Below are 25,640 nucleotides of genomic sequence, written 5' to 3' on the forward strand. Positions count from 1 at the left end.
TATATAGTATGGTTGCAAGTCAACTCACCAATCATCCTGGATGTCCACTGTTGGACACACCTTAAATTGCAATGTCATTTCTTAGAACTTAGAACTGAATGTAAAATCCCAGCACTTGACCCAGTGCCTGCACATAATAGGTCCTAAAGAAATATTGATTGATTGATTTCAGATGTGATCTAACCATGACTGACCACCACCTTATTTCTGAATGTTATGCTTCTATTAATCACAACAATTTTATGCCCTTCCTCTGCTGTTACCTGAGTTTGCAATTCTTGAATTCCCAGATTTTTTCACATGAAATTTTATCTGTGTCTCCATTCTCCTGAATGACTGAATTTTTGAACCCAAATAAACATTTATCCCTATTAAATTTTATCTTGTTAGACTTGATCCATCTTGCTAGCTTTCTGGGTTCTTTTTTGAATTCCAGTTATGGCATCTAGGATATTAGCTATTCTAGTCAGGTTCTAGTCATCTATGGATTAAAATGCCATCTATACGTTCATCCAATCATTGATAAAAATGTTGAATAGAATGGGACCAATTATAGAGCCTTAGGGCACTCCACTAGAGACCTCCCTCAAATTGATATAAATTCAGACCTCCTCTAAGTTTAACTTTGAGCACACTTCAAATGAACAGCAAATATTTATAGAAAATAGATGGAATAGCATGAAATTGAATATATAGAATGGGATGAGATGATATGAAATAGTATATGATAAAATGAGATAGGATTATAAAAGATATATTGGAACAAATGGGATGGGACAGGATAAACTGGAACCAGTCTGGAATGGAATTCAATTTATATTCATTAAGAGGGTTTCTTGAGCACCAACTCTCAATCAGTTAATGAACATTTATAATGCGTTAGGCACATAGCACACAATGAACAAGACACTTTTGAGAGAGATACGAAGTTTAAACAAGACAGATCTGTCCTCAAGGAGCTTAAAATCTATTAGATTAAGAGCTAGAGACATATAGTACAGAAAGTAAAGTGAGATAAATATGTAATGTGTGTGTATAAACAGAATGACATGGGAATTGAAAGAAGGTTTGAAAAACTTATTTGGAAGGAGAGAGAATCAAAGAATGTGTACTGGAGAAACATTTGACCTGTATCTAGAAGAATGGATGGGATTTCAACAAGCAGAGATGGCAGTAAATGTATATTATAGATGTTTCAGGAAATGTGTAGATGTGTCTTTGCATCTGTTTATACATGCTTAAACACATATGTAAGTTTGTATCAGTGTATGACTGTAAATGGTACATGAAGATGTGTCACCAAGTTATCCATATGTTTGTCTATCTCTGAGTTATATGTATAGATATGAACATAAATAGGGGAATTTCTATGTAGGAAGAGGGTATAAAGGTAAAGGTATATTATGTGACTGTAACTGTAGATGCAGTAAGTATATAAATTAGTGATTCTGGAAAGGTATACATTGGTGTGTGTGTGTGTGTGTGCATATAAATATATTTGGGTACATATATGAGTGCATTGGAAGGAATCTATTTATTGGTTTGCCTGTTTGGGGAGAGATATAGGTATAAGTTTATCCACAGGGGAGAGTAGAGAATTGTAGTGCTTTGTAAATATATATGTGTGCATCTTCAGGATAGATTGAAAGAAAGAAGTGAGAGTGTATCTCTCTTCTAAGGGATGTGAAGGGTTAGCTGGGGATGAAGCTTGTACATTGGAAGATTGTTTCTGCTAGAGTCAAGGTGGTAGTATGTAGGGATGTGTGTCCATAGGGGGTTGTATATGTCTATATCTGCGTTCACTAGGTATGGGGCCTGTAATTGCTCTGGTTTCCACAAGGGAGAGTCGAAGAGAATTATTTTACACAGAAACACAGAAACGGAGAATAGCTTGATCCCCCAGCCTTCAGCAATTTCCCTAGAGAGATGCAGGCAGAGGAGGGAAGAGTGGGGGGAGGAGGTTATACCTCAAAGTTCCCTATTCTAATCCCTACAACCCCCAACCTAAGGATGGCTTCTTCTTGCCCTGCCTCCCTTCATTCCTCAAGTCTTTTGAGGAGGTGGGGTGAGGAGGTCTAATCTGATCTTCCTTAGTTTGACTCTTGGAGCTCCCCATTTCCCAGGAAAGAACCTAGAGAGGAAAGTGCTCCAAGCCCTTTGACCTTAAGTCTATCTGCCTAAAGTGTCTTAGTTTTAGTCAGGAAGGTCAAAGTCAGTCTATGGGTGGGGAAGAGGAACTGTCTGTATCAGTATGGATATTTATATTTATCTTCAAGATGTGTGTTGCATGATAGAAGGATGCTATATGGTGTGTGTGTGTGTATGGTTGTGTTTTGTGTATGTGGTGGGAGAGTGTGAGCATATGTGTCCAAATATGTCTGTGCTGGGACATATTAACTAAATGTTTATGTTTAAGGGTGTCTGTATATGATGGCAGCTTGAATATGTATAAAGCATATTTGTGAGAGTGGTGTTTGTGTAGATTGTGGGAAGAAAAACACACATTGTGTGTATATATGGAAGGGTGAGTATGGTAGAGTATATAAAGAATATGTGCATGGGTCTTGTGTGCATATGTGTGAAGATAAGAAGAGGGTGTACAAAGGTGAATGTATACTGTGGCAGGGGTGGCACAAAAGAGTATATGTGCATGCATGCATGTGGAGTCTGTGTGGAGGTCTCTATGTGCATATGTATTGTGTGCCATGTGTCTGTGTCTAGTTTTCTTCTTAGCAGGGATTGGTCATGCCGAGAATCTTCTTGAACTCAGTGGAGAATCAAATAACTGCCACTTCCAGAAGAGGAGGAAGAGGAGGAGGAAGAAGAGAAGAGAGAAGAAAAAGGGGGGATGAAGAGAGGAGGAGAAAAGGAGGAGGGGAAAATGAAAGGAGGAGGAAGAAGAGAGGGGTAAGGAGAGGAGGAGAGAAGGAGAAGAGAAGAAAAGAAGAGGCGGAGGAAGAAGAGGAGGAGGGGGAGAGGGGAGGAGAAGAGGAGGAAGAAGAGGAAGAAGGGGAAGAAGGGGAGGAGGAGGAAGAGAAGGGCAGGAGGAGCAAAGGAGGAGCAGGGGCGGGGGCACGGGCCTTTCCAACTTTGTTGGGACTGTACTTGTCCGCCCGAGGGGGTTGGAGCCTGAAGGTGGGGCGGGGGTGTCGGGGGGACCCCGGCGGTGAAGAGGCGGGGGCGCGGGGCTCCGCAGCCTGCTGGGCTGGCTCGCTCTGCTCTGCTCTCCTCTCTCCTCCTGTCCCTCGCTGCTCTCCGGCCCGCTCGCCGGGGCCCATGTACTGGAAGCATGAGAACTGCGCCGCCCCAGCGCCCGCAGGCGGCCGCCTCCCTACAGAAGGGGTCCCCGCCGACCAGGTGAGAGCCAGCCGCTTCGCTTCGGACCCCTTCACTAGCGCCACTAAGATGAGCGCCCAGCCCGCCGAGAGTCCAGGATTTGGGGGAGAGGGGAGGAAAAGGGGGAGACAGAGAATCCACCAGTGGGGGAGTGGGTTGCATGGGGGGAAGGGAGGAAGAGAGAGACAGGCGGGGGAGCCCGAGAGGGAGCTGGCCAGAGGGGGGGCGGGGGGGCGCAAGAAGAAATCAGGGGGGAAAAAAGGCAAACATTATGCAAATGTTTGAGAAATTTCTCAAAAAAAAGCGATTTAGCCAAGAGCAGGGAATCATGACGGGGGGAGCTCGGTATTGTCTGCTTGAATAGGGGCTTAATAACCCAAATGCGCCGAGGGGTTGTGGAGATGCAATGCTCAGAATTCCAAAGCCGCTGCCCTTTTCCGAGCCTTGAATACCAAACTGCCGAAGGATTTGGTTAGGGAAGGGGGTGGAGTGGGGGGGGGGGGTGGCTTCCCCCCTTCCCCTAGATCTATCTTGTTTTTTTCTCCTTTTTCTTTTCCCCCCCTTTCCTTACCGCCCCCACCCCTACTTCCAAAGAGACCTTGAACCTGCGCCCGCTCGGCTGAAATCTGGGACCATTTGGCTGCTTCGCGGTGCGGGTCCGGGCTGTTCCTCCTCCTCCTCCTCCTCCTCCTCCTCTTGGGTCTCTCTCTCTCTTCTCTCTCTTCTCTCTCTCTCTCTCTCTCTCTCTCTCTCTCTCTCTCTCTCTCTCTCTCTGCATTTTGTGCCAGAGAAGACGGGGGGCAAGAGGAGGAGGGGGGCAGGAGGAGAAGAAAAATTCGATTTTTAATTACTACCATTAAAAAATCAAATTTGCAATTCTTTGGGTGGTCTGATCCATTTTCTGATTGACAGCTGGAATTGACACCCTCCACACCTCTTATCTCGGGCATTTACGACAATTTCTAATTGCAGGTAGTTTATGTGTTTCAGAGCTGCGGATTGCAGGGGAACGGAGCGATTACTTCAAGAGCCGCGGGTTAAGTGCGGGGAGGGAGGGGGAGAGGAAAAATTCCATCCAAATTCAAATTGCTTCATTAAAGAGACACCGCTTTTGTCGGGAAGGGTTTAAATGCCCGTTGGAAAGTTCTGAGGTATTGTTTTGCTGCGGCTTATATAGGGGGCGCGGGAAGGCGCAGCGCGGACGCAGCCGGCTCCTGGCCGAGGCTCACTGGCTGCGTGTGACTCCGGCTCTCTTGTCTTTCCCCCCTCAAGGTGATGGCTCAGCCAGGGCCGGGCTGTAAAGCCAGCTCCCGCTGCCTGGAGGGAACCGCGCCGCCCAGCATGGTAAGCTGGGCCCGTAGCTCCCGCTCCCGCTCCCTTTTTCTCCACCCTTCCCCACTCCCCGGCTCCCCGAGCCGGAGGAACTGGAGAAATTTCGTTGAGACCCGTCTCCCTTTGGGTCAGGGAGGGGTGATGGAGCCGCGAAAACTCCCTTCACCCCCCAGGAAGACTTGGGTCTCTGGTCTCACTTCACAGCGAGTGACGCTGAGTCGGGCAGGCTGGCCTCCGGGTCCCCCAGAGGACGCGTGGAGGGCAGGGTCCGAGCCGGGGAGGCCGCGGGGAGCTGTCCTGCCTCTCACACCCAGACGGGAAGGTGGAGAAAGGGGAGGGGGGCGCTTCTCGCTGGCTTCTTGAACCCCAGCTCAGCCGTCTCCCCTCCTCTTTTCTCACAGGCTCAGACGGACGGAGATGCTCTGCCCGGGGGCCTAGACAAGGACGAGGGACGTTCTTCCCCCTGTACGCCCAGCACCCCTTCAGTCTGCTCCCCTCCCTCCGCCTCCTCTTCGGTGCCATCAGCCGGCAAAAACATCTGTTCCAGCTGCGGTCTCGAGATTCTAGACCGCTACCTGCTCAAGGTATGTGCGCTTACGGTAGGGAACATCGGAGTTGGATCCTAGATTCTTAGAACCTAGAATGCACAAGCTGGAAGGGACCCTAGAACACAGAAGGACAGGACAGAGACCGTCTTAGAATATCAGTGCTTACGACATCGGGTGAAAGAGTTGAAAAGGGGGAGTTTTAAACATCGAATCAAAACACCCTACTTTGAAAAAAGGAAGGAGCAGGGTAGAGAGGGTGGGCTTGGCTGTTCAAGGTCACATAACGAGTTGGGACCAGAATCTGGGCTCGGAAAGACAGGTGAAGAAGACTGAGTGGCCTGCCTCTCCATCATCTCCCAGTTGGCAGGGGACATTGCTCCCGCGAGTTGCTGTGGGAGGCAGGGGAGGCCTGGGGCACCGGGGCCCACGCTAAGTCCCAACCTCTCTCTTCTTCTCTTCCCCTCTTCCCCTCTTCCACATCTCCGCTGTCCAGGTCAACAACTTGATCTGGCACGTGCGGTGCCTGGAATGCTCTGTCTGTCGCACGTCACTTCGGCAGCAGAATAGCTGTTACATTAAGAACAAGGAAATCTTCTGCAAAATGGACTATTTCAGGTAGGAACTGATGTTCCGGAGGTCGAAGAGCCTCCACAATTGAATATGGGAGCTCCGAGGGAAAGGAGCAAGGACTGGAATGGGGCCTGGGGATGTGGCGGTGTGCCTCCAGAGGCTGTCTCCACCCGCTTTCTGCGTCCTGGGGAGAAAAGAGGGGAGGAGGCAAACTGCAGCAACTGGCCCAGTAGTGCCCCTCAGCCAGCTTCCCAAGCTAGAAGGGACCCGCTTGTGGCGACTGACTGACAACTCAGTTACGCAGGAGTCTGCGGGCTCACTGAGACTGTGGGAGAATGATGTAGAAAAAGGAAGGGGGGATGCCTGAGAAGCATCACTTGAAAAAAGAAAAAGGATGCCTGAATTGAGGGAAGGAGTCCTCGATCCAGAGGAGTTCCATATTACCATGCTTCAGGGGACAGTTTAGGGAATGGGGCAATGATGATACCGTTCTGTTTGGGGAATTCAATGAGGTGTCTTTGGACTCCTTTGGAGCTCCCCTAACACTTGGCTGGGCACCTTCCCCTTTGCTGGACTCTGACCCTTTCCTCCTGGGGGAAGGCAACAAATCCCACTCACCCGGAGTCCCAGATTTTGGACTGGTCAGAGAGGAAAGATCTTGGCAATTTGGCAGTCCCAAACTACCTCCCATTGTGATATGTTTGTCCTCCTTTCTGGAAGACCATGCATGACATCGGCGTGATGATGCCATGACATGCACATGAATTGGATATGAGTGAAGGGGTGCCGTGCTAAGTCACCAACTCCCTCTAGTTAGAACTGGGCAGGAGGCAAAATCATGTCCTTGAAATCCCACAGCTGTAATGTATAGTCAAGGACTCTGAAATGTCAGAAAACAGGGAGATTTATATTTGTAGGAGAATGGAAAAAAGGGTGTTAATCTCTCCACCTGCAGTAACCCTCCCCCCCCACCACCACTTCAAGGACATCTATAGAGGGCTAGTTGTGGGAGAGTGAGGGGAGCCCTTTATGGAGAGGAGTGAGGAGGGAGACAAGAAGATATTTCCCTCCAAATCTCCAACAATCTCATCCTCACCTTAAGTCTAATCTACTTTCAGCCACAGCTATTGGGACTACTACTCTTCCTGTCAGTATTTGAAAGGCAGGGTATTTTGCTGGACCTAGGGGTAGTATGCACTCCCTGTCCTTACTCTCCCTCACTAAAGAGCACAGAATTACAAAATGCTAAAACTAACAAAGAATTTAAAACATAGAATGTTGCTGCTGGAAAGGACTTTTAAAACTTACAGTGTTAAAGCTGAAAAGAATTTCTGTTCAACTTCATTTTATATATGTGAAAACTGCAACCCAAAGTGTAGTTTGCTCCAGGTCACAAAGCTAATGAGTGTCAGAACAAGGATTTGGACCCAGATCAATTTTCCTCCAAATTCCATACTCTTTTCACTACATCATAAAATCCAGTCCTGTGGTTCTTTGGGCAAGATCTGATCTCAACCTTAGCTGTGACAAGGATCATTCTTGGGGGAAAAGGTCACTCATAGGGCAGAGTTCTTACTTGGGGGAGGGATGGACAGGCTGCCATTTCCTTTGGAGCTAAGGAATCCAGGGAAGGAGAATTACCTTCTTCACCCACAGAAGGAAGAATCCTGGAGTTCTGCCCCACCCCCACTATTAGGAAGCTGGGAGACTGGGGGAGGGGTGACATTTTAGTCAGGCTGTGGAACACACAACCTCCCCCTTTTGACTGCACATTAGCAGATGAGAGAAAGGAGAGACTCCCCCCCCCCCCAGTGAAGGATTGGTTTCAACTGAAAGGATTCCCCCTTCTACCCCTTATCCACCCTTACCCAGGCTTTTACCATGATGCTAATGGTGATGATATGATAGTAGTAATAATAATAGTAATAGTAACAATAAAAGCAATAATACCTTTAGGGTAGTCAAAATGTTTTTAATCATAACAATTCTGTGAAATTAGTAGGATAATGGGATCATATAAGGATCCTTAAAAGTCATCTAGGTCAACCCCCTCATTTTACAGATGAGGAAACTGGAGCCCAGGGAAGCTAAATTACTTATTCCAGGTCAGAGGCAGTGATTTGAGTGTCAGAACTGGGAACTGAACTTGGATTCTCTGCCTTCACATTCAGTAATTTTTCCATTTACTACCTATAGGATTATTATCTCCAGTTCACAAATAATAAAAGATGTAGTAAAGTGACTTTCACAGTTTAGAGGTAGCAGGAACTTAGGAAATAATTTAGTCAAATTGTCTTAATTTTACAGATGAAGAAGCTGATACTCACAGAAAGAAAGTGACTTAACCAGAGTCATGCAAAAATCACTTGTTAAGTACCAATAATATGCCAGGTAGGCACTGTGCTAAGTGCTGGGGATTAAAAACAACTCCCTCTCAAGGAGCTTACATTTTAATGGGAGAGACAACATGAAAACAGATATATAAACAAGCCACATACAGGCTAAATAAAAGATAATAGAGGGAAGGCAACGGAATTAAAAGGGGCTAAGGAAGGCTTCCAAAGAAGGTGAGACTTTAACTGGGACTTAAAGGAAGCCCGAGATGTCAGTAATCAGACTGGAAAAAACAATAGTATTCCAGGCCTGGGGGACAGCCAGAGAAAATGCCTGAGACTAAAAGGAGTGTCTTATTCATAGAACAGCCAAGGAGGCACCATCACTGGATCAAAGAGAATAGTGTGTAAGAAGACTGGAAAGTTAGAAAGGGGCTAGGTTATGGAGGACTTTGAATGCCAAATAGAGTATTTTGTATTTGATCCTAGAGGCAATAGGAAGCTACTGAAGTTTATCGAATAGAGGAATGAAATGATCGAGCCTGTGCTTTAGAAAAATCAGTTTAATGGCTGAATAGAGGATGGACTGAAGTTGGGAGAGAGGAGACTGAGGGAAGTCTTTTTTGCAAGAATAGAGCTTTGGAGCTAGGAAGACTCTGAGAAGAGATCTCAACATAGATTCCGTGGATGGAATTGAAGAAGCATCCAAGGTCAAAGGGTTAAGGGTTGAATCCTAAGAGTGTAGTGTAGTCTCTGCCTTTTTCACACACAACTACCCCCCAACACACACACACACACACACACACACACTACTGTCTGTATTTTCAGGAGGCTCTTTCTGGCTTTTGGTATGTATATCACAGGAATGTATCATTATGATCTTTGTTGCAGGTCATAAAATCTAGAATTAGCAGGGACATTAAAGATTTTATAGTTTAGACCCTAATTTTACACACACAAGGACCAGAAAGGGAAAAAGACTGGACCAGTGTCACTCAGCAGATCAGAACCTCCACTCACTGACTCGTTTATAAGATGCCCTATCGAAGAATAGGAATTCTTAAAAATGAATGATTATATACTTATATAAAGTTGATTAACCAAGGAAATTGAGTTACAAGAAGGGAAGATAGCACAGTGATTAGTGTGTCTGAATGAGTGTCATGTGTGTATGAAAGTATTAGTCTCTGTGAGATTATGTGTGTGTGTGTGTGTGTGTGTGTGTGTGTGTGTGTGTGTAAAAATGTGTGTCTGAATGAGTTTCACTCTCCATGGCTTTATATGAGGGTATGAAAGGTAGGCTTTATATGAGGGTTCCTTACACTATCTGGTAGGAAAGACCAAAGGCCAGACTGGGATTATGGCATAATGAACCTTGGTTTGCTTCACAGATCGTGTATGTGTGTGTGTGTGTATGTGTGTGTGTGTGTGTGTGTGTTCCAGCACTCACACATGTTATGTGACAGAGTAGGGATGAGAGAATGAGTATGTATGTCTACATGAGGGTTTGAAAATGTATGTGTCAGGAGCGGCTAGGTGGCTTAGTGGATAAAGCATTGGCCTTGGAGTCAGGAGTACCTGGGTTCAAATCTGGTCTCAGACACTTAATAATTACCTAGCTGTGTGGCTTTGGGCAAGCCACTTAACCCCATTTGCCTTGCTAAAAAAATGTATGTGTCAGGTGATTTGGGGTATACACATCAAGGTGTGTATGTGCATATATGTTAAGACATAAAGAGGAGACATTTTGAATTGAATTATCTGAGTTAAAATCTTAGATCTTCCACTAATTATTTGTGTAATACTACGCAAGATATTTCTCTTTATGTCTTAGTTTCCTTACCTATAAAATAACCTTTGAGATTCCTTCAAATTATAAATCTGTGTTACTAGGATCTTTTGAGTATGTCTAGGCATGCATGTGCATTCAAGGTGGTATGTTGTATGGTTGTGTGCAGTAAGGTAAGTATGAGTGTGTGTCTGTATAGACTGTGCATCAGGGTAGACTTGAGAGAATGAGTGCAGTGTGTATCAAGGGGTGTGAGAGATAGGGGAGGGAATAGGAAGGAGGGATGCCATGTCCCACCCCTCACCATCTGTCTTAACACAGGAGGAAACAAAACTTCCCATTCACTTCCTGGCTCCCTCTTGGAAACCCATTTTCTCTGGTTGTGGAAAGAAAAGGACTCCAATACCAGTCAGGGCCTATATATGAAAAGCCACAGTTATTCTTGGACCCAAACCTCTCCTATAGCATTCCCCCTCCAACCCTGACCGGTGTATGCTTATGTGAGAACAAATAGATTTTCATGTTTGTCTAGGTCTGTGCAAGAATAAACGTGGAAGTGCTCATTTTCTGAGCTCATGTGAGGATGAATCTATAGATCTATTTCTGCATAATTAAAATACCTCTAGCTTTGAGTCTGTGCAAAAAAGAGGTTTGTGTATATCTCTCTTAGGATTAATTCATGTGCATGAAAGTATTAGTCTCTGTGAGATTGTGTGTGTGTGTGTGTGTGTGTGTAAATGTGTGTCTGAATGAGTTTCAATCTCCATGGCTTCATATGAAGATTTCTCTGTTGTTTACATGGAGATGAACATATGTATCTCTATACATCTTTGTGTATGTGCACACACATGTGCACACACACACACACCATGCATGTATTTATATACCTATGGACTCTTTGCACAGGAGCCACTTGGCAGACTCTGTGAAAAGGAGAGGGCAACTGGTTAGGATTCTTCCCTGGTACAGAAAAGGCTCAGTCCTAGTTCATGGTCAAGTTCCTTAAGTAACTTCTACTAAAGAAACCAAGACTAATATTCTAGATTTCAAAGGAAACTTCCCTTGAAGAACCAAAGGAGACTGGATGACATTTTGCCCTCTCTACCCCCTTCTAACTGAATGTTCTTCTCTGACTGGGCTATGAAACCTCAGGGAAAAAGGGAGACCCAGGTTCTGATCTTGGCTCAGTTATTAATTTTCTATGTAAGCTTCCTTTCTATTACACCCCCCCCCCAGGTTCTGAGGCTCAGTTTTTTAATCTGTCAAATAAGGGATTGCTACTTGATATTTTTTAGCTCTTTCCTAATATACCTTTCCTAATATTCTCTGCTTTAACATGCTGTGTACTACTTATTACCTGAATGACCTTGGGAAACCCACTGATGGGCTTTGGTTTCTTCATGTACAAAAGAAGTGATTTGGCCTGAATGAGCTAACCTCCCTTTGAACTCTAACATTCTGTTCTGGGGTCTCTTCCAGCTCTTTGACTTTTCTAACCCTAATAGCCTATGATTCTCAAGGGAAGGGAGCAGTTAGTCTGTCTTGATCACACTCTACTTTCAGATAGTGAAATACTGGAACTGGCAGGCTTAGGGGATAGAATATTGATATCATTGATTCCTCAGGCTCCCCTGAACCCTGAAAATAAGATGAGGGAAATGTACCCCTGCTCATTTGCTGGCAATTCTTCTGTTGGGCAACTGTCAGCCCTACCCTTTTAGCTCCTGGCTTCTTTCCCTTAGATCCTCCCAACAGACCAAGGTCCCCACCCCTTAGGGTCCTGGTTCTGACAGCTCCAGGTTTATTGACTTTCAGGGATTGGCAGCTTCTGCCAGAGCAGCATCTCTCTCTGTGGGAAGGAGGGGCTCAGCTTGGCTTGGTCGGCAACTACTTTGGATTTTCTCTCTTTGCTCTGTGGTCGATTGGGTTTTCTCCTTCCCTTCCCTGCCACCTCCCTGCCAAATTATCAAATTGAGGATCATGCCCAGATCCAGTTAAAGTATCATTGCAACTGAAAAAACAAATCTCTGTGCTTTGTCTGGGTTTTTCAAAACTGTCTCCAATGCTCTCATGTGCCAAACATCTCTCAACTTATCTATAAATTGGGGATAATAATTACATTAATTTACCTGCCTCACAAATTTTGAAAGTAACATATATGTAAAGTAATTTACAAACCTAAATCATGATATAAATGTTAGATGTATAATACTGGAAAGAGGAAGGGAAGGTAGTTTTCCATTTTCTCCTCCACTCCCACCCCAGCAAAGCAGTTAGGGTCAGGGCTGGCTCAGAACAATTTGCTCTTAGGGTCTTTAGGGATAACGTTTATTCAGTTCCGTAATCAACATTTGACCTCTGGCTTCCAGGTCCAACATTGGTTCTACAGAGCCATAAAGCCCTATGAACATGGATAATTGACATTGCCAAAGCCTCAGAATGTTAGAGTTGGAAAGGAGATTAGAATTCAGCTGAGGAACCTGAGACAAAAAGACCAATTGGAATTCAGGCCCACCAATATCTTCTCATGAACAGGTTGATATTATATGTGTTTGGTTTTGATCATGTGCTGCTTTTAAGTCAGGGTATGAGAGGAATCAAAAATCAGGAAAGATTAACTGTAGGTAAAGGAAAGAACATTGCTCTGAGAGTGAGGAGATCTGAATTCTAAACCTGATATTACTGCTAACTTGATGTGATCTTGATGTGATCCATGGACCCTCCATGGGTCTGTTTCCTTATCTGTAAAATAAAGAGGTTAAAGTGATTAATCTCTAAAACCCCTTCCAGTTTTTTTTAAATAAACAAACTGCATAAATAGGGACATATGCAGACACACCATTTATAGAGCATGAAAGTTGCAACAAAATACAATAAGATTTCTGAGAAGTTGACCTCTCATATTAAATAAAAGTTTTTTTGGGGGGGGCTAGCATTGTGAAATAGTTTATAGACATTCATACTTTATGTTTTCCATAGTTAATCAGGACTGGGAAGTGGGAACACTTTATCCCAGCAATATTGCCTAGTCTCTTGATTCAGGGCTCATCAAGTGGTGCATGTCAACTCCCTTTCCTAGCCATCCTTTCCTTCAACCTCCCCAGGTTGAGGGTAAAAAAATGGATTTTAGCCACACATTCTTGAAGGTAAAATAAAATATCAGACCTGGAAGGGACTTCAGTACATTTTAGAGATGGAATGTCAGAGTTGAAAGAAATTTTAGAATACTGGATGTTGAAACAGAATATTGGATTAATATTCTCTAGAATGTGTCTAGATTAATACTCTCTGGGGTCAGAACTTTGTAATAAGTTATTATTAGCCCCAAGTTGACCCATCCTACCAGCTATTCTCTCAATTCAATTATTCAAAGTTTCTCCTGCACCTTCACCTCAGGTTCTAAGCTAGTGAGTGCTCTCTCTCTTTGTCATTCTCTCTCTCTCTCTCTCTCTCTCTCTCTCTCTCTCTCTCTCTCTCTCTCTCTCTCTCTCTCTTCTCTCTCTCTCTCTCATCTCTCTCTCTCTCTCTCTCTCTCTCTCTCTCTCTCTCTCTCTCTCCTCTCTCTCTCTCTCTCTTCTCTCTCTCTCTCTCTCTCTCTCTCTCTCTCTCTCTCTCTCTCTCTCTCTCTCTCTCTCCCCTTACTGAAAGAAGGTTATTTCCCAAGTCACTGGACCAGTGACTCACTTTGTATCCTTTGGAATACAAGACCCTGTCTGTAGGCCATAGGATATTCTAAAAGAGAAACTGACTTCTCACATTTGAAGGAAGCATTTAAGTGCTTCCCTCATCTATCAACTCATCTGAGTCTCACAACAATCCTTTAGGGTAGGTAGGATAGGATTTTTTTTCCCCATTTAATAGAAATGGAAATGGAGACCTAGAGAACTTCTTAGAAGCTCCAGGGCATGGCAGGGAGTGGCAGACCAAGGGCCAGAACCTGTAAGTCTTGACCTGCCCTTTTTTCTTTATGCTATTGCTAAGCTGGATGAAGGTCAAACTTCAGAAGGGATCTGGGAAATTCTAAAGACTTACGTGTGTGTGTGTGTGTGTGTGTGTGTGTGTGTGTGTGTGTGTTTTCTCCTGGCTTCAGGGCCAGCCTTGGCCTCAAATTCTCAAGCCAGGATGCTATTAGTTCTCCCTTCTTCATATAACCCATTCCACTCAGTTGGAGAACTGCCTTCCCTACAAAGCCCAGAAATTGGATTCAGTCGATCGATCCAAGACCATCTGGAAAACCCGTTCTGATCCTGAATCTTAGTTATCAGTGTTCTACCTGTCAGGTAGAACAGTCAGTCACAAGTCCTTGACAGGGAACCTCGAACCCACGCATCCCTCTCCCCTTCCTCTTCCCCAGAGCTTTAAGAGAGTCTCCTTCCGCAATAGGGGATCCCCTCACTTTCGGCCTTCGAGCCTTCCAGCCCTGGGCATCTTCCTACAGCTCCTCGGGCCCCTGGCTCCTTGGGGCAGCCTGGGAGGTGAGTCTAAGCCGCCGCCTTTCCCGCGGCCTTCCAGCCCTGGCCTGGAGCCTCCGCCTCCCGTCCCTTAGGCGAGTCCCGCCGAGGCCGCTCCTCTGCGCACCTCAGGGCTCCGCATCCCCACGCGCGCCCCGCGAGGCTCGGAGCGGCGCGCTGCCGTTGGGGCATCTTAACCGCCGAGCGGTTCCTTGTCCTTTGGGCGCTGCGAGCCCTGCGCCCCTTCTGTGCCCTCCGTGCGCCGCCCTGGCTCCCCGGGCTCTCTCTGCGCCGTTGTCAGGGCCTCTCGGACCCCGGGAGCTCGGCCCCGCGCTCCTTCTTCGCGCCTTTCCCCGTGTCTCGGGTCCATCCCCAGACTGCGCGCGCTCTGGCTCTGCGTGGCATCCGTCCCGCAGCCCCTGGCCCCGCCGCGTGGTCGGTTTTCCGTCCGCTCCGCGGCTGCTGCCCTCTGCCGCAACGCGATCTTGCACCGTATGCCCCCCGCCATTTGTCCTCCAGTCCCTCTCCTGGACCAGGTCTACTTCGCGAGGGGCAGCTCTTCCGTGCTTCGGGGCGTCTCCGGCCTCGCTCCGAAGCCCCCCTAAACCCTCAGCTTCCCTGGTCCTAGTCTGGCTCCCCAAACGTCTTTCCACGGTGCACGGTGTTCCTGTGGTCCACCTTCGGCGATCAAGGTCCCCCAACTGCAGGGCTCCGCTCCGAGCCTCGCGGGGCACGCGTGGGGTGCTCTTCATCCGGTTCCTGCCCGGTTCCCCAGAGCTGCTCCCCACCTCCATTTCGGTCTGTAAGTCAGCCCTGCGCTCCGAAGCCTTCCTGAAGACCCTCGTCCCTGACCCTCCGGCCCCGGCTCTCCCCACTCGGAGGAGTCGGGGTTTGGGGTCGATTAAAAAAAGATCAGATAGCAGCTGGACCTTTCCGCAGGCGCCCCACGCGTGCTTATTGCATTACATCGTCAGCTCGCGGGTTCTATTTCGTTGTTCCCGGAATTCGGGTGGAGCAAGGCGAGCTGATGCGTGCGGCCCCAGGGAGGATGGACTGGCAGCCAACCTCGGCTTCTCCCCCGGGGCTGACTGCTAGGCTCTGAGGCCGGCCCTCGGGCAGAAGGGGCGGACTAGCAGCAGAGGCTGCCGAGGGCCCGGGGAGCCCGGCTGTGATGAACGAGTGCGCGAAAGAGCTGCTCCCGGGCGGCAGCCGGCAGCGGAGCGCACGAGCTCAGGCGAAGAAGCAGAACATCGAAAGCTCCCAGCGCAGCCGGCCCGCGGGGTGTCCGTGCGCGGGGACCAGGACCAAGGGCCCAGGGGGTGCCAGTCGGGCGGGATCCGAACGGCCGCGAGCCGGTCCTGCAGGGATTTCGTTATCTGGAGTTAAAGATGTTACTGAAAGCGCTTCAGGCGCCAGAGCAGAGGGCTCAGCCACAGGGAGAAAATGGACCCTGTCAGGGTTGACCTCGAACTCCTTGTGGATGGGAACGTCGATGTGTGAGTGTTTGGATTATTAGCAGAATTGATAATAACGTTATAAGAAAACTTCTGATCATTGAAAGGCCTCAGGAGATGTATCTGGGAGAAAGCCCAAAAGGAGCTGTGGACTCGGGAGACTGAATTCGAGTCGTGCCCTCTGGGGCTAACTAGCTGTGTGACCGCTTCCTTGACTTTAGTTTCCTCATCTGTAAAATAAGCCAACCGGCCTAGATGGCCTCTAGGGTCTGCTTCCACTTCTAATGTTCAGTGATTTTTGGACCTGCGTGTGTCTTGAGGAGTGGGGGCATGGAAGCAGCTGGTGGGCTGAGACGTTTGTGGGACGTGCGGTTCGTGGACGAGATCTGGGCTCGGCCTCATTCCCCTGAAAGGTTTTTGGGTCCGTCGAGTCTACTGGATCGGTCGTGTTCTGGGACAGCAGAAGAGAAGATCCCGGTCCAACCTAACAATCCCAGTATTGACCCTGAACGGACTCCTCGCTGTCAGATTCTCTTTAAAGTCAGGGATCCAAGTGAATGCTGGGCAGGTCCCGGGGCTGAGCATACGTGCCCGGGACCCCTTCCAGTCTCCAGGAACCCTGGAGGGCTAGGAAAGAGCACTACGAACCCAAAGCACAAACTGGAATCTCCAGTCTTAGAGACAGCAGCTACTCCCCTTAAGGCTGGGAATGATCATTTCCTGTTAAAGACGACAATTAGCATCAAGGAGCACCAAAGCGCTAGTGTCTCCAAGATCCGCTCCTTCAGCGAGCTCCCTACCTCTAGCCCTTCCTTTCACCATGCCTTCTGAGTCTACTTTCCCTCCTCCAAAAGCTGACTTAGTGATAGCGACAGCTTACTTTAAAAAAAAAAAAAGCACTGTCACATACTTGAATTCAAGTGTTTCTCCCTTTGAGTTCGGTGGCGCAAGTATTTTCACTTACATTTTATTAATGGGTACACTGAGACTCAGAGAATTGAAGTAACTTACTGGTCACACCCGGAATCCAGTTAATTCCTATTTCCCATCCAAGGCTTTTATGTGACACCTGACTGACGGACCTCTTAACCAAATTAAACCATAATGTGTTTCTCCCTAACTCTGAAGCGAATCCTTGTGATGAGATTGGCAAAAGGAAACGAAAGCTCCATCACTCTTCCCTTCCCTATTTCTCTGGTAGTGGATCTCCCGCCGTGTTGGGGGGGGGGGGGGGAGGAGAGTAGCCCTTTTCTGAGAAAATGTATATTCATTGTGAGCCGGCCACCAAGACCACACAAGTTGGAGTCAGTTTGCACCGAAAGTGTCTTGAAAGATGCTCGCATTGAATTAAATACCATGGGTTTCTGATGCTTCCGATTAACCGTAGCTTTGCCTTCTTCCGTTTTCCGGGGATTTTTGACTGAGGCGGTCAAGAAAGGGGGGGAGAAATCGCCACACCCTACTTTCTCTGCCTCTTGTTTCTTCTCGCAAATGGCTGAGTGATTAGTCATTTAAATACACTATAGGATCGTCCTTCCTCCAGGCTGCTAATTAAAGGAGCATCTACTAATGGGGCCTCTTCCATCCTTGAGAAGAATCTGTAGGTTGTTATGGGCTCAAAGCTGTCTGTAATTACAGTAAATTTGAAAGCGAGCAGCAAACGGGACCAGGACCCTTCTTCACTCACTGGCTCCCCTCCTCTATGACTCCATACCCGCTCCCCAAAGGCCCCAAGGGCAGGAGGGTTTTGAGTTTTGGGGGGGGGGCTGTGGGTGGGGCTGGTTAGGCCCCACTTAGGGAGCTGAGACTAGAGATCACTCACAGTGGAGAAGTGCAGGAATAGAGAAGAAAAAAGAGATCACCAGCCTTGAAAGGAGTGAAAGGAGGGAAAGCAAGCAATTGTTCTCTCCGACTTGATCAGGGGAGTGAGGCAAGACTCACAGAGAGACAGGAGTACAAAGAAGCTCTAACTCTCTTTGCTATATATAAACACACAAAGACAATCACATGTATGCATATGGAAACACCTTTGGACTCAGGGACACATATAGGTACACAAGACTTAAGAGATCCAAAACCACATACACATGGAGACAAATAGACACAGAGATTAAAAATCAAAAACCAAAACCCACAAACAAAAAACCAAATGCATATAAACATAGAAACAAGGGAACACATGCAGGGGGTCACAAACACAGCAGCCTAGATTTGCAGGGACACAGTCATTAACAGTTGCACAAAGAGATGACTAGAGATAATGTACACACATATTAAACATACAAATACATCTAGTAAGAAATCCTCCTTCAGGACTTGCAGGCATATATATATATATATATATATATATATATATATATATATATTACATGAAGACACATTCAGATGCTCTAAAACATTGAACTTCACATGGATACAGAGATGCAGCACACAGAGCTAACCATACAGCAGCATACTTACACACAGATTACATAGACCAGCACACACGCACACACACACATACATACACATACTCAGACCACAGTCTTGTTTTAATTAGCTGCTCCCCTCACTCCCCAGCGACACCATTGAATATACACAATGAAAACATTTTAAACAATTTAAATAAGTTCCCCAGTGGAAAATGATGTCAGGCATTCTGAAAAAATCAACCCTGGTCCCTGGCCCTTGGCCCCTGGCTGCTTTCTCATCTTCAGGTGCCAGAGAGTGTTTCTGGGGGGGGACGATAAGTTCTAAACTTGGGTCTAAAATGGGTCACTTGGGTGGGGAGTGAGGGCATAGCCAATGTTGTCTGCCATCTCCCATAGAATTGGGTGCTTCTGAGATATGATTAAGGCAGAATAATATATGGAAAAAGTGCTGAACTTGGAGCCAGGAAGATGTAGGTTCAAATTCCATAGGATGTGGGCAAAATTAAATAACCTCTCTCAGTCTTAGTTTCCTTGTCTGTAAAATGAGAGGGGTTGGACTCAATATTTTAAATGTCCTTTTAGTTCTAAATCTATGGTTCCCTGCTCCCATGAGCTTCTCTATCTTAATCTTCACCATCAACTTTCCTCTGCATTCTTCATTCTCATATGTTATGAGTTTGTCCTCCTTTACCTTGGGTCCTAAACACTAAGACTTGTACAGTTAGTTGTCTATTCTGAATGCGTTTGTTGGGGGGTGTGTGTGGAGGAATTTGGTTTTTTTTTTTGTTTTATGCTCCTTCAGGAACTCCCCTAGGAGTTTCTATCCTTTGTCCTCCCAGTTCTAAGAATTCATGATGCTCCCAGCACTCAACTGCTTTCTCAGTTTACTTTCTCTTCACACTATTACTGCTCACCACCTGGCTTATGGCTGTCACAGTCAACAAAGAAATGTTTTCATTTTAATGAATGTTCTCATATAAGCCACAGAACTGGAAGGGACCTTAAAACACAAAATGCTAGAGCTGAAAGGAATATTAGAATACAGAATGTTTGAATATTGAACACAAAGTAAAGCCAGGAGAGAGATCTTAGAACAGAAGAGGATTTCATTTTACAGATGAGGAAAGAAACAAAGATAAATGCACATAGTAAAAGTGCCTGAACAGGGCAGTCCTGGATAGAACTTTTTCTACAACTTATTCATTTTACATATGAGACTCATAAAGGAGAAGAAATGACTAGGATAACACAGAAATAGGACCCAAATTCAGGTGTCTTGACAATCAGTATTTAAGGTCCTAGGCTTAGTCCCTTCCAAAAGCACTTAACATCTTTCCAAGTAATGTTAATTTTCCTTATTGACCCAAATTTAAAAGAAACTTATCCTCTGACCCCTGGAATCTCTCCCTCTCCTTAGCCCCTCTTCCCTTACCTCAGTTCAATTTTCCATCTTGTAAATGGTAACAATATGTATATAAAATACTTAATTTGTTGGAAACACATGATCCCAAAGAATTCTTTGTCTTAGACTTATCTCACTCCAAATTTCTCCCTTCTTCCCCCCACCCCCGCCATGGAATGAGTGGAAAAGAGCACTGTGTTTGGAATTATAGGACTTGGATTCAAGTCTTAATTAGGCTACTTGCAACCCTAGGTGAGTTCCTTTCCCTTCCTGTGTTTCTTTTCCCTTTTCTTAAAATGAATGTGTTGTATTAGATAATCTTTTACAACTTTTCCTGTCCTAAATTCTATGATTCTAAAATCTTAGACTAAGAATTAGACATGGGTTGCAAGTCTGAGCTAAATCACTCCTGAGTCTTAACTTCCTTATCTGTAAAGTGGGGATAATCACAGTTTGCATTATTTTTGTGCAGAAATAGTACATAATTTTGAGTCATAGAATAACAAACACAGTAGTATTTATTCTTTATACTGTGGAGGGCTTTTTGGTCTCCTTGCTGTCTATCCTGACTCACTATACTTCAGCAAGCTCAGCTAGTTTAAATGTTAACTGCAAGTCTAAATTGGTTTTTTTTGTTTGTTTTTTTTTTCTCAGTCACCTTCATTGGCTGATGACAATGTTGCCTTTTTGGTCTGCAGTTTCAACAGACCTATGCTTGTCGTTTTATCTTGCCACATACAACAAATCTGCTCTTGAGAGATTGGGCAAGTCATTTTATTTTTCCAAGTCTCAATTTTCCCATTGTACAATCTACTCTGGGTTCTTGTGAGGATCAAGAGACAATAATATGGAGCTGTGACTTTTAGCAAGAAATTTAACTTAGCCTCTCTAAGCCTCAGTTTCTCCATCTATAAAACAGAATTGGTAATATTTGTACTATATAATTCACTGGGTTCTTTGATGAAAGTTATATTTTTTTCATCATAGAGAAGCTATATGTGGAAACTCTCTTTAACATGGTAACTCATCTGTAATTTATAGACATAAAGAATTGCATGGGAATATTCAGAGATTAAGTAACTTGTTCAGAATCACACAGACAAATATATTTTAAAGGCAGGACTTAAACATGTCTTCTTTTGTTTTTGTTTTTGTTTTTTAGATTTTTCAAGGCAACGGGGTTAAGTGGCTTGCCCAAGGCCACACGGCTAGGTAATTATTAAGTATCTGAGGTAGGATTTGAACCCAGGTACTCCTGACTCCAAGGCCGGTGCTCTATCCACTGCACCACCTAGCCGCCCAAACATGTCTTCTTGAGGTCAAAACTGTTCCCTTATCCACCATGCCAAGATGTTACTCAATTCAGAAGGGGACTTGTGAGGAGAAGTCTTTTGAAAACTCAAAAGACTGCAGAAAGGGAAGTTAATCATGATGATGATGATGATGATGATGATGATGATGGGTATTTACAAGTAGTGATAGTGATGAGATGTAGGCAAACCAAGAAACAGACACTTTAGTGGAGATGCCTTTTCCTTCTCCAAATCCCTGAGTTGCAGCTCCTTCCCTTCTCTCTCTCTTCCAGCCGGTTCGGTACCAAGTGTGCCCGGTGTGGCCGCCAGATCTTTGCCAGTGACTGGGTGCGACGGGCACGGGGCAATGCTTACCACCTGGCCTGTTTTGCCTGCTTCTCCTGCAAGCGGCAGCTCTCTACAGGCGAGGAGTTCGGGCTGGTGGAGGAGAAAGTGTTGTGCCGCATCCATTACGACACTATGATCGAGAACCTCAAGAGAGCAGCTGAGAACGGTATCCTTCCCCCAATCCCCTTCCTTCAAACTCTTTCAGCCTCTTGGGTACTACACCCTTTTCTCAAGTCTTGGGTTGTCCTCAGGAGGCTGGGTCATGGGCTGAAGATGGGGGCACAGGGTGTCAAGCCCTTTGTGGACTCTCCCCTTTCCAGGGAAGGAAGGAATGCACAACGTAGGATCCACCTCTGCACTTAGCCTTACCCATAATTGTATGACAGAGCTGGAAAGGATCTTAGATCACAATGTTAGAGCTTGAAGGAAGCTTAGAATAGCATGTTAGAGCAGGAAAGGAACCTAGAATGTAGCATTTTAGAACTGGAAGATTAGAACATAGCATGTTAGAGTTGGAAAGGACATTGAGCCATAGCATGTCAGAATTGGAAAGGTGCATCATATATCAGAGCATGAAGGAATCTTTGAAACTAGATTGTTGGCTGTAGAAGAGCCCTGAAAACATAGACACTAAATAAGCTTTTCTTTTTTGTGAGGCAGTCAGGGTTAAGTGACTTGCCCAGCTATTAAGTGTCAAGTGTCTGAGGTCACATTTGAACTTGGGTCCTTCTGACTCCAGGGCTGCACTCTATCCACTGCATGACCTAGCTGCCCTTTAAAATATAAATACTGGAGCTATGGGATGGATGTGTGGGGAAACCCAGGACTCAATCAGGAAATCAAGTTCAAATTCTTGCTCTGACACTTTACAACACACCAGGCTCCCTACTGCTCTCCCAGGGAATCTGACCCTAATATTCACACCTTGCTGCTTCCCCCACCTCTTGTGACTTGGTGAAGTACCTGATGTTGCCATGGAAATTAAGCAACTGTTCCTGTTGCTTTTCCCAATGCCTGAGTCTTGCATTGTCTTTGAGGGGGCTGTTGGCTGTATCTAACTCTCAATCCTACTGGACTGATCCACAGTGTGAGAATTTCCTTGGTCATTCTATGTGAGGACCCCTAATCCAGATCCTGAATCCACTGCTTCTCCAGAAGAAAAATGGGTAGGGATAGGAGATAGGGAGGAGTAGTTCCTATGCAAGTGACTTCAAACCCTGACTCTTCTTAAGTGAAAGGCATCTTTAGCATTGTCTTGGGCTTATGTCTCTCTTATGTCTCTCTTCAAATCTCTGGCATTGTTCATATACTTAGAACTCCAAAATCCACCTCCTATTGAATGGAATCATGGAAAGAGTCCTGGACTTGGAGTTAAGAGAGTAGTGGTTTTGAATGCCTCCCAGATCTAACATTTTCTGGTTATGTAATGTTAAGTTTCTGAACTTCAATTTCCTTACTGGCAAAATAGAAATAGTAATTCTTATATTACTTAGCTCACAGGAAGATGAGTATTAAAGCAATAAAGAAAGGTGAGCTATTATTCACAGCACCTATGTCTTCCTCATAGTCAAAATCTGAATCAAGAATAGGAAGCATTTTATTTACAGTGGAAAAGCATATAAGGCTTCTTTATGGAAAAGACCCCAGTGGTCTTCATCACTTACCTGTAAAGATCACAGGCTTTCAACCTGGAAATTAGCTTAGAGATCATCTACTGTAACTGCCATTTTACAGATAAGGAAACTAGGGTCCCGGAGGGATAAGTGGCTTGATCAAAGTTGCACAGGCTGGCAATTGCAGTCACCCAAAGATAGTATTATATTATATCACTAAATTCACCCTCCTAATTCACAAAGGAACCCTCTTTTTTTTTAACAGGTTCTGATTTACATACTCTGTTTAGAAAAGTCTTCTGCTGTGGTGCCTAGGCAGAATAGGTAACTGCCTCCCCAGAACTACCTTTTCCTTCCTATCTACAGGAGATTTCTTGGTTTACTTCAATGATAAAAAGAGGGAACTGGATCAGATACAACCAAATCCCAATTACTGTCAATAATGACTTACTTGGAGTGGTTGCATGTATTTGAATTTGCACTATTTTGAAATTTTAATATGGAAATATGGAAATAAGGCAGTGCAAATTCAAAAAACAATCACTTCAAGGAATTTATTGCATATACTAATTGGGACCTTGTTATCATTGTAGCCCCTTCCACTTTAAAATCTACTAATCTTATGATCTCTTATCCAGCATTGACTTTCTGTGGCTTTATGCTGTGATATTCTGCACTTTGGTATTCTTTTCAGCTCTCAAATTCTACGTCTTGTGGTCTAAATAAAATTTTATGCTCTAGGTCCTATTGCAATTATTACATTCTCCATTGTAAGGAACCTTCCAGTTCTGATACTGTTTTCTGTGGCTCTTTGCATGGAATAGGGGGCAAGAAGGAATGAGATTCCCCTTCCCTTCTTTCCCCATCTCCAGACCTAGTCCCCACCCTTTCCCACTGTGTCCCTTGATGCCCATGACTGACCAGGGCAGTAGACAATCCTGTAGGATGAGTCACAATCAGGGAGATAGGAAGGCTGGCAAAGGGACAAGCCTTTTCCATAATCTCCCCACCCACTCCAGGTTCCACCTTTCACTTCCTGGCCTTCCCCAAACTAGGCCTGGTTCCCCAGCTTACTGTAAGTGAGGACTGAGAAGGTGGGGATGGTGTGTCTGCTTTCTCCATTAGTTCCCCTGCCCAACTGCCCCATGAGGACAGAACAGGGCGGGGGAAGGTCAACCTTGCCACAAAGCAGCTCCCTTCCCTTTGGAGTTCTGCCAGTCCTAGCTTCCTGAATGACAACAGGGGAGGGAATAGGAGGGAGAGAGAGAAAGAGAGAGAGAGAGAGAGAGAGAGAGAGAGAGAGAGAGAGAGAGAGAGAGAGAGGAGAGAGCTAGGCAGACAGACAGACAGAAAGACAGACAGATAGACAGCCAGGCAGACAGGCATAGAAAGAGACACAGATACACAAAAAAGACAGAGAGCAGAGATATTTCAAGCCAAGATATGCTGCCCTTCAAGGCAGTCGGTGGAAGTGGTAAGGAATTCAGCAAACCAATCTAATAAAAATTTTCTCATATTAAAAATAAGTCAGGAGAAATAAGACCAAAGGAGACATTCTCTCCAGGGTCAGCTGGCACATCCTCAGAATTACAGAATCAGGCTACTTCCTTTTACAGATAAGGAATTGAAACCCAGAGAAGAGATGCAACCTGTCCAAGGTTTCACCTCTAGAATTAGAATTCAGTTCTTGTAGCTTAATGCTCATTCCTATTATATTACAGCTTCCTTCTTTTCCTTGAGGAAGCTAGGTGACATAATGCCCAGAGTTAGGGAGACGACTTAAAATCCAGCTTTAGACACCTATGGTGTCTGTGTGAGCAAGTCACTTAACCTCTGTTTGTCTCAGTTTCCTCAACTGTAAAATGGGGATATTAATATCATTTATCTCCCAGGGTTATTGTAAGGATTGAGATAAGAATTGTTAAGCATTTCTCTTGTATTTGGAGCATACTAAACACTATATAAATGATAGCTATTATTCCTAATTAGAGAGTACCTAGTGACTGGACCTTGTTAAGCTACCATACAAGGAAAGAAGCAGGGGCAACCTGATGGTCAGCTATTCTAGGATTCTTTGTTCATAGTTTCACTGACAATAGTAATTCAAGCAGGAAGGAACTATAGAGATCATATAACTCATCTCATCATTGAACTGATAAGAAAAACCCAGGCAAGTGAAGGGACTTGCCCAAGATCATATAGGTAGCTGGGACCTCAACAATAAGGTTTAATGTTAGAAGCTACCTAAAAATCATCCAATTCAACCCCCACCCCTCGCCCCGGGAACAGGTCTAGAAAGAAAAGTGAGATAGTAGTCAGGTTTTCTAACTCCAAATCCAGTGAGTGCCCTTTCCATCATACCACACTGGAGGCACAGAGGGTGTCTTTATGTATATGCTTTCAAATATATATATATACATATATATTTATATGTTCATATATATGTATACATATGCATAAATATTTCTTTTGATTGAATTCCATAGATAGAAAAATTAAACCCTTCAAGAGTTCCCTGAAGTAGGGCCTCCCTCTGGGTCATCAGAAAGAGATCAGGACTTTCTAAGCTATTTCATCTAACACAATCTTGTTCTTTCACTGGGTAGACTGAATCACAAGGTTTCTTTAATAAACAAGGGGAAGAGGATACATAATGAGACAAAAGAGACTGCTCTGCTATTCAAATCTGAAATCCATGACACTTTGAAACCCCATTTCAATTTTCTGCCTCTATTCTAAATCTCCTCTATTCTTTATTCTG

The 25,640-nt window shown here is 45.1% G+C and overlaps 1 protein-coding gene across 3 annotated transcripts in view; it reads left to right on the plus strand.

Moving 5' to 3' along the window:
- The first annotated feature begins 4,611 nt into the window (after positions 1–4,611).
- Positions 4,612–25,640, plus strand: part of LHX6 (LIM homeobox 6) — a 73,252-nt gene continuing 52,223 nt past the window's right edge. The window contains exons 1-4 of one of the 3 annotated variants that reach the window (XM_074211647.1): positions 4,612–4,680; positions 5,070–5,252; positions 5,710–5,831; positions 21,212–21,432. In XM_074211647.1, the coding sequence (XP_074067748.1) occupies positions 4,612–4,680; positions 5,070–5,252; positions 5,710–5,831; positions 21,212–21,432 (595 nt within the window). Of the gene's footprint in view, positions 4,681–5,069; positions 5,253–5,709; positions 5,832–15,667; positions 15,856–16,958; positions 17,011–21,211; positions 21,433–25,640 lie in introns of those variants that run through there. The other 2 variants (XR_012473654.1, XR_012473655.1) reach the window with 2 other exon arrangements.

The sequence above is a fragment of the Macrotis lagotis genome, chromosome 1, assembly GCF_037893015.1.
Source record: "Macrotis lagotis isolate mMagLag1 chromosome 1, bilby.v1.9.chrom.fasta, whole genome shotgun sequence".
NCBI lineage: Eukaryota > Metazoa > Chordata > Mammalia > Peramelemorphia > Peramelidae > Macrotis > Macrotis lagotis.